The 9,307-nt window shown below is 32.4% G+C and overlaps 1 protein-coding gene across 1 annotated transcript; it reads left to right on the top strand.

The window, feature by feature from the left end:
- The first annotated feature begins 1,308 nt into the window (after positions 1 to 1,308).
- On the top strand, positions 1,309 to 3,998 carry LOC148842118 (protein TIFY 10B-like). Its single transcript, XM_088956614.1, has 5 exons — positions 1,309 to 1,718; positions 2,289 to 2,478; positions 2,771 to 3,051; positions 3,164 to 3,221; positions 3,414 to 3,998. Exons 1-5 carry the CDS (start codon positions 1,544 to 1,546, stop codon positions 3,565 to 3,567), a joined length of 858 nt encoding a protein of 285 aa, XP_088812740.1. The 5' UTR covers positions 1,309 to 1,543; the 3' UTR covers positions 3,568 to 3,998.
- The last annotated feature ends 5,309 nt before the right edge of the window (positions 3,999 to 9,307 follow it).

The raw sequence follows: 9,307 nt of genomic DNA, 5'->3' as shown, positions 1-9,307 counted from the left end.
AGTATGAATATGTATCGTATCGATGGTTTTTTCATATGTTCTTTCAGAGATTATATCAAGTCAGATATGTCTCTGATTCATATTTAAAAAATAAATAAATAAAATTTAAAAAAAATATATTGATATAGGTCAATATACCCTACCTTAAGTTTTGACATTTTTACTTACAATAACTAGACATTACGAATATCTCTTATAATGATAATGATGATGGTGGACGTGGGTAGCATATCTCGAGTTATTAGGGGACTCGCATCAACTATTGTCCAATCGAAATGGTGTGTGGTTGCGACTTGCGAAGCCTCGTGCGTTATTGTTTGGCGTGTAGGTGTAGGTGGCTCATCTTTTTCGACCTTTCCGTGGCTGCCCGCAAGTCGGCAGTCGGCACCTAAACAACCTAACCGTAACTAACGACAAAACAGACGCCGTTAACGCCAATTTGCAAAAACGCCAGTCTGGTGAGAGAGTCACTCTCATCTAGACCTAGACCTGTTTATGGGCCAGGTAGCCCGATGGTCTGGCTCGGCCCGGTCCGCATTTTGGTCAGGTTTGGTCATGCAATTAGGTCTGTAGGTCTAATACAGTAAGCCTGATTGTATTTCAGGTTGGTCTCAGGATTTGTCGAAAAAGCTCAACCCGATTCGACTCAATATTATATATTTTATAAAATATATAATATGTATTTTATATATTATATATAATATATAATTAATATAATATTTATTAAAATCTATATTTATAATTTATTATATATATTTTATAAATAATATAATATTTATCATTTTCTTTATAATTTCTCTCTCTTTTTATTCAGTCGCTTTAGTAGTAGTAACAGTATGGGCTAAATTTCGGACTCAAGCCCAGGCCTAAGCTTTGGATTTTTTATGAAAATCGGGTTTGAGCCCAAATTATAAACCCAATGATCAAGCCGGGCTTGAACTCAGGCCTTAAAAAAATATATTAATACAGAATGAAAGACCAGTCCTACCCATGAACAGGTTTGCTCTCATCGTCTAATGAAGCTGAAGCCATATGGCCCACATCCAATGTATTGGATTGGGCACATGATCCAACCAAATTAACTTTGCTGTAGGGGGGCCCAACCCATGCTCGAACCTGGAAGTATCATGGTGACGGTGACAATCCTGCTTTGAATCAAATAGGAAATATATGGTCATGTTGGGCGCCATATGGCTTGTAGCTGTAGCAAATTAGCAATGAGCAGTACAACAGCGAAAGGGAGTAGGTCCTTTTCCAATTTAATGCCTGTTTCCAGCTAATTTCAGCTCGTGTTTTTTTGCAGACAGCAGACACAGATTACTTCTTCCACCTCAAAAAACACGTGTATGAAAATGTGCTCTACAATAGATTAATTAGTTGGAATGACCGAGATCCGTTGAATGTGAGCTATCAACCAAAGCAGAGTCGTCCCATAAATTCATTCTCTCACTTCTGCACACAACAAGCAGCAAAAATCAACAATTTCCATCACTCTGACTCTCTCTCCGTCAATTTCGTTTATTCTTGGATTTGATCGAGAAACATGTCCAGCTCTGCGGATTCGTCAGAAACTCGCAGGTTTCCCGGCGGGAAGACTGTCAAAACGCCAGAGAAGTCCAACTTCTCCCAAACCTGTTCTCTCTTGAGCCAGTACCTTAAAGAGAAAGGCAATTTTGGAGATCTGAGCCTTGACATGAATTGCAGTCTTCAAGGGAAAGGTATGATGATGGTTTTCGTATTCTCTATCTCCTCTATTTCACCTGGAATAGGCAGTTGTCCTCAGAAGATTTCTTTGAAATATTTGACAACCATCGATCGGTGCTCCTTGTCACAATTAATTGATCTCTTACTCCCTGTGACCATTTCTTCTTCTTCTTTTTCCTGATATTTCACAGTTGAATCTATTGGTAAATCGTGTTGATTATAGAGTTGTAAACTAGATCTGCATCTTCTACTTTAAACATGGATTTAATTTACAGTTTTCTCCTGGTTATTCCATAAGTCGCCTTTTTCTAGACCTTGTTTTTTATGTTTTTCCTCCCCATTTGTGAGTTGTGATTTTCTTTCAGACTCGTGAGTAGGGATAATTGTTGATTATTACTTTTTTCTTCGTTGACAATTGTTTTCTTTATCAGATTCGACTCCTAAGTTTTGCCGCTAAATAAATTATTCCTCTATTTAGAATTTCTTCCAAAATGCCTTAAACATCTCCCTCTCTAGATTTCCTTGTTTTTCCTCTTCCTCTTCTTCTTCTTCTTCTTCTTCATCAAACTTCATCTTGACAACAGGGAAACCTGAAACTCATTCCCAATCAACATCGACTACGATTATGACTTTTTTACCGAACATGGGAACGTCATCGTCTACAGAGCAAAATGCATCATCTCGAAACGTGAAGTCCATGGATTTATTTCCTCAACATGCTGGTTTTGGGCCATCCAATCCCACGAAAAACGTAACGAAGACAGCCAATTTCAGGTGCTTTTCCTTTTCTGCTTTTTATTTCTCTAGTAAGCAAAACGTACATGATGCCTCGGTTTCTTTCTGAATTTTGTTGATGATAATAAAATTAACGAATAAAGAACTAAACGACGATTCGGTACAATCGGTATGTTTGAACAAATTAAAATAATCAAGGAATAGATTCAAAAAAAAAAATGATGCCAAATGCCATGCACGTCTGCAGAAAAAGGTCTAAGTTGAGAGCTAATTGAATTTTATTCTTTCTTTGATTTTAATTATCTAAGTTAATTAGTGATTGTGAAATCAGGGCACCGGCGATAAAGGAGCCCCAGACAGCCCAGATGACGATATTTTACGCTGGAAAAGTACATGTTTTTGATGATTTCCCGGCAGACAAGGCAAGGGAAATCATGCTTCTAGCTAGTAGAGGCAGTACCCAGAATTCCGGTAGCTTCACTTCTACCTCCGGCAACGAGCAACAAAATTTCGGTATACTTGCATCTTCCGCTTCGAATTTCCCTCCTATCTCAAGCAACAACAATTCAACCCAAGAGAGACTCCATCCATCTGCTCAAACCAGTGTTTCAGGTATATATCGGGATCCGTTGCTCTTTTCTTCCTGCACGCTTCCCCTTTAAATTTCTGATCTTGAAGCTCTTCAGATTATTTATTCGTTTATTTTTTTTTTTTCACGCTTCAGATCTGCCAATTGCAAGGAAAGTTTCGCTTCGCCGGTTCCTGGAAAAGAGAAAAGACAGGTAATTAATGCTCGTGCAAACTCAACTGGGCTTTAAATTAAACCATTTCTAGCTACGACCTGTTGGACATCTGTTTTCTGGTTTTGCTTCTTTTGAAGAGTCCATGTCCATTGATCAAACCGTATGTTTTGTTTTGTCCTTCATTCATAAAAAAGAGAACTCACCCTTCTTTATCTGCCCAAAAATTTACAGGATTAGTTCAAAAGCACCCTACTCGGTAGGCTATTCCAGTTCCACACCGGCGGGTGAGAGGGAAACTCCTTTCAGATCCAAACCGATTGAAAGCAAGACATGGCTCGGCTTGGCTTCACAATATTCGCAGCAATTGGGATTCCAATTATCGTAAGGACTTTTAGCCTTATTGACTCATCGGCCGACTATTGCTACTCGGGTCTCGGGCTAGGTTCGGCCGGCGACATGGGGTTTTAACCGCCGCCGGGCGGCGGTGGCGGGTGGTAGCGGGCGGAGGTGGACAGCGACGCTGATGTAGAAATGGCAAGAAGAATTTGATAAACAATGTTTTTGCCCTTGTTATTATTTTAAAAAAAGTTAACTTAATTTTGAATTTTTTTAAATATTATTTTTATTAATATTAAATCCCAAAAGTGCTCCTATATGCTATTATCTCAATATTAAATTATATTATTGGTTGGAGCGTGAGTCCCGCTCTCTCACCCACCATTATTCCATCTCTTGTATTCATTTTCCATGTCAAATCCAATACAGTGGAAATAAAAACGTGGTATTGAAACTTGGAATGTTTCATGGTTTCATCAATAGTGCTTGGCATTGATGCCTTTATTCGTTACTTATAATTCTTTACTTAAATTTTAGAAGTCGTGTTGTATAGTATATAATACGCTGGCCAGAAACTAAAGTACTATTTTCAGTGAAATTTTAATTTTTACTGCCATAAATTGCATAAATAATTAAATTAAGGTATTTCTCATTTACAAGATGCCACCTCAAAGGGGGATTTGCTTCAGGGAGTGCGGATTAATTATATTTGATAACTATGTTAATAGTTGTTTAATCAATAAAAATGCCCCACTTCAGCATGCCATGTGAGTGATTTGAGTAGTTTGGAGACATATAGGATACAAAGTGGATGTTTGCCTTGATTTTCATTTACATCATAAAAGTTAAATCTAAATACGGTGTATAATATATGATATTTTATATATAATATATAATTAATATATATTCTTACACTATTATATTAAATTGGAAAGATTGTATTTACAAATGTTTCAAGGGTACTACGTCAATGGGTTTAATTTGGCATAGTTTAACCTCAACCTAAAACCATCGTAGAACCCATTCAAGATTAGTAGGTTTACCACTTATTCCCACCTAAGCTTTATCAAATATATAGGGATATGTAGAAGGTCATATCTTGGCTCACTTCTTATTCTTCTCATTAATTTATTATTATTATTATTATTATTATTATTATTATTATAAAAGACTTATTTCATTAATGAAGTGGTAAAAATGTCCTACATGTGGTAAATGATTTCGTAGTTGATCACAAGATAATTAAGATTTTAGAAGAGATTCAAATGCAATAAATTTTTAAATACAAAATTATTAAATTTTGAAATATGCATGGGCTGCCATAGATTCCAATTTTGATAAAAGAAAGAACTTCAATAGCTCAAAACCCGATATGAAATATTGGATTTTGGGATATTATCGACTTGGCTAATGGGTAATTATATGGAATTAAAAAATAAAGAAATTCAAAAAACTATAAATTTATAAAGGGGGATTTTTTTTTCTAATGTTTAGTTAAGTGGCACCACTTCCCCCACTATCTCCTAAATTTTCTCTAATTCCTATTTATCTCCTAAATTATTTTAAACTACTATTTATCTCTTAAATTATCTCTGATTTAGTAGAGAGATTCTCTCCTAAACTATCTCTAATTTTAATTTATCATCTTCCCCACTTTTTATCTATATTTATCTAAAGAAAATTTCAATTAAAAATTTTCATAATTATTTAAATATTATAACAAATTTATATACTAAATTTAAAGTATTTATTCAAAACAAAAAATTAATTATAATGGATTTAATAATATTCATATTATTGATAATTCTATACTTTTACAAAAATCATCATTAAATTATGTTGCAACAATATAAATTATAATCTTATAATTATTCAATTTAAATGTTATTCAAATAAAAAAATTTAACATTAAAAATAAAGCATTATTTAAATATTTCAATAAATAAATATCTTAAATAACAAAACATTAAAATAGATACATAATTATAAAAAATATTTCATATCACATAATAACATTAAAATAAATAAAATTCAAATAATGAAAATTTTTAAATATTTTACATGTTATTTAAGTATTTAAATAACAAAATAATTAACATGACTAGATTTTAAATAGTTAAAATAACAAAATTATGTAATAAATTTAAGAAATTTCTTAAAAGTAGAAAAATAATTATAATATATTTCATAATATTCGTATTAATAATAATTTAATATTTTACAAAATTAATAATGAATTATGTAACAATAGTACTAATTATACTTTTATAGATTATTAAGTTCCATAAATAATTAATATTTTAAAATTTTAAATAGCAATATTGTTTAAATAACTAAATAATATTGTAAATAACTAATTTCACTTATATCAATTAATAATTATAGAAAATAACTTTCAAAAATTAATACTTATCAGTAATAATTTTTCAGTAGTACTGTATGTTCATTATCTATTTATATATACTAAAATTAATATTTATTTTAATTTCAGACATTATTTATTGTAATTTTTTATAACTATGTTTTCAAAAATTATTTATAAATCTATTTTTATTTTTTTATTTACCAGAAAATTGTCAATTATTATTGGAGATTAAACAACTATTATTTAAATTTCGAAATTTAATTTATCGTATTTATTATATTTTTGTTATAAATTTATTTTTAGTAATTATATATTTTTATAATTTATAGATTAATATTTATTAGAGATTAAGATATTTTTTGAGATTACACTATTTATTGACTACTTTAATATATTTTCAATATTTGTTGTATTTTTGTAATTATTGTATTTTTATTAGATATCTATTATATTTTCATTGTAAATTTATTTTCAATGATTGTGCACTTTTGCTATAAATTTTCAACAACTATTAGATATTAAACTATTATTATTTATTAGAGATTAGACTATTAATTTAGTTGAAATTAAGAACGTTCAAGGATTGGTTCAATTCAGTTGTTGGTTGTTTCGGCAACCAAATTGACATGGTCAAGTCGGATGGATTGGCATCTCTTGGACTAACTTTTGGGTCCAAGTCTATATTCTCACACTTATCAGTTGGCATCTCTTGGTATGGTTTTGGGTTGAATCTGTCCAAATCAAAATCAATTTGGATGGATTAGATGGACCAATAAGACATTGAATTGGACCAGTTTCAGACTTAATGGACCAAAGTATTTATTGGATTGAGTTGGATTGAACCAAAATCTGGTCCATTGATCGAAGATAATAAAAATACAGGTGTCAACGATGAAGCTTGAGTGTTGGAACCAATCTAAATTAAAATAAATTTAAACATATTGAATGATTCAGACATTGAATTGGACCGCTCCAAACAGGTCCAAAATATTCATCAGATTGGATTAGACCCAGTCCATCTATAATAGGCTAGTGTTCGACCAAATCCAGTCTAATTGACACCCCTAATTATCAGGCCAAGATTTTACCATTGCAATAAATAATGCCCCCTATATGTATGTGGAACAACATATAACATTTTTACTTATACAAACGATGCGCAATCAAATTACACTGATTATTTTCAACTTGGCTTTGAAATTCCAAACTTTAGCCTAAGTTTTGTATTCAGGCCCAAACCCGATACCCAAAATAAGTCATGGGCCCAAAAACCCAGCTTGGGCCTGTACCCGGCCTTGTCCATTATCACTAGTAGTTTGGATAGATTTCCATCCCCAAAGACCGACCCCACCAATACATCATGTTTTTAATGCTAAATCCAATGCCTCCTACGTGTAGCTATGTGCTGCTGGCCCCTTGCAAATTTTCAAAATTTCAATTACACAATTACAATGCTGAGACTAGAGTGCAACTTGCTAATTTGTCAGATTTTCAATCTGTCCAAATTTTTAACTTGAACCTAGTAGAAATTTTTTAAGTCAAACAACCCGATTTACAGCCCTAGTGGCGAGAGTGCTGGGGGTTCATTTTCAATTAAGGCTCAGTTTTGGAAATAGTACAAATACAAATATATACAATATAAATACATATAAAATAATATAAAATGTAAGATTTTGTATTCTACATATTAAATATTTGTACTCCTTCCAAACTGAGCCTAGGAGTTATCATATATATAAAGGTCTCTTAAGTCTTAATATTTGAATCAACAGCTCTATACAATAGGAGATGGTAACTAAAGTAAAATTATTAGTAAGGGATGTCAAAGTTGAATTAAGGTGCCAGCTAGTTGGTAAGTCTCTAATGTCTAAGAAGACTTGGGATTGGGTTTTGGAGTTGGAGAGAGTTTCTATGTAGCCTATTTGTATTAAAAAAGGGTTCCGTTATCATATGGAAAAGATATAATATCTGAAAATTTTTTGATCAATCAACTAGAATCATAGACGTGGTAGCCAATCAGGTGTTATTTATCAAAATTCATGGGTAAGTTTTGATTGGTCAAAACTTTTTCCATATCATATCTTTTCTGCATCATAGAATTTCCCTAAAAAAATGAAAGTGGGTCAAATCAGGAGACTGGATTTGGTCGTCACAAAATTTGTTCTTACACCATCCTTGTAACACTTATATCCTTACATGTGGAACAGCTCTTTACTTTTTTTTTTCTCATTTATAGGGAGAGTTGCTCCTCCTATGTAGTCAATTTGCCTACAAATCTTGAAAGTTGATCAAAACCAGGAGACGGGATTCAATCCTTATAAAATTTGTTCTCACACCATCCTTGCAACACTTTACAGCCCTGCATTTGGAACATATTTTTTACTTATTTTTTTTCATTTATGGAGACATGCATGACTGCAAAAGTGTGTAAGCACGATGCGGTCACAATTTTGTGAGGATTGAATCTGAACTCAAAAACCAGATGCAAATTAAGATGTCATTTTGCAAGCCTTTTTAGAAAGATATTCCAATAGCTCATATGGTCAAAAGACGTACTAAGCTTTTAAAGTCTTGTTTTTATAGACAAAGACCGTTTGGAAAGTGGTTTGATGTATCATGCTCTTAAAAATACATTTAAAGGTTGTTTATCACACAGAAAGACCACAAAACATCATTTGAAACTTCCTAAAATTTAACATTTGTGATCTTTTCAAGTCTTTCCATGCACCCATCTTCTGTTTTTATCAGTTTTTTGTTATCATATGGAAAAAAAATAGATTTTTGGTCTTAGGATTAGAGTGCGAAACCCAAATGTCATTTGGTTTCACTCATACAACGAAAATTCTCTCATCTACATTTCAGATTTCAAATTTCCCCCACCCTTCTTCTTTCCTTTGCACTCTTAACACTCTACTCTAATTGATAGCATGAATAGCTCAAATGGCATGGTCTGTTTGAAGAAATCACAATAAAATCAATTTTGAAAATGCCATAGTTCATCCCATTAATCCAGCGAGCATCAAAATTCCGATGCAGATTTTGAACTGGAGTTATATCTTTTGGGATCCTTACCTAGAGGTGTAAATCGGGCCGGCACGGCCCATATATATTATTTATATATAATATATTTATATAATATGTAATATATTAGATAGTATATCATATAGTAATAAAATAAACAATTATTTTCAATTTTATTATGCTAATTTACTTAATTATTGTATATATAAACAATTCTATACACCAAAATTCACATAAAATTAAAATTTTAAGTTTTTTTTTCAATTTTTTTAAATAAATAGCTTTGGCCCAATCCACAGCCTGACTTGACCCACGGCACAGCATGGGCCCACACAGGCTTAGGCCGTGAATCGTGCTAGGCCAACACCCAAGTTATCCTGTGGAGGGCGGCACAGCCCAGGCC

This window comes from Nelumbo lutea, chromosome 8 (genome assembly GCF_056320005.1).
Source record: "Nelumbo lutea isolate HS-2025 chromosome 8, American lotus-T2T, whole genome shotgun sequence".
NCBI lineage: Eukaryota > Viridiplantae > Streptophyta > Magnoliopsida > Proteales > Nelumbonaceae > Nelumbo > Nelumbo lutea.
The sequence above is the reverse complement of the archived record's forward strand: the minus strand, read 5'-3'. Positions and strand labels throughout refer to the sequence as shown.

Bases quoted from the DNA above. Each gene is read 5' to 3' on its own strand.
- LOC148842118 (XM_088956614.1), top strand. From the start codon at position 1,544: ATGTCCAGCTCTGCGGATTCGTCAGAAACTCGCAGGTTTCCCGGCGGG. The intron at 2,479-2,770 runs GTGCTTTTCCTT...TTGTGAAATCAG, and splicing joins ACGAAGACAGCCAATTTCAG to GGCACCGGCGATAAAGGAGC. The intron at 3,222-3,413 runs GTAATTAATGCT...AAAAATTTACAG, and splicing joins CTGGAAAAGAGAAAAGACAG to GATTAGTTCAAAAGCACCCT.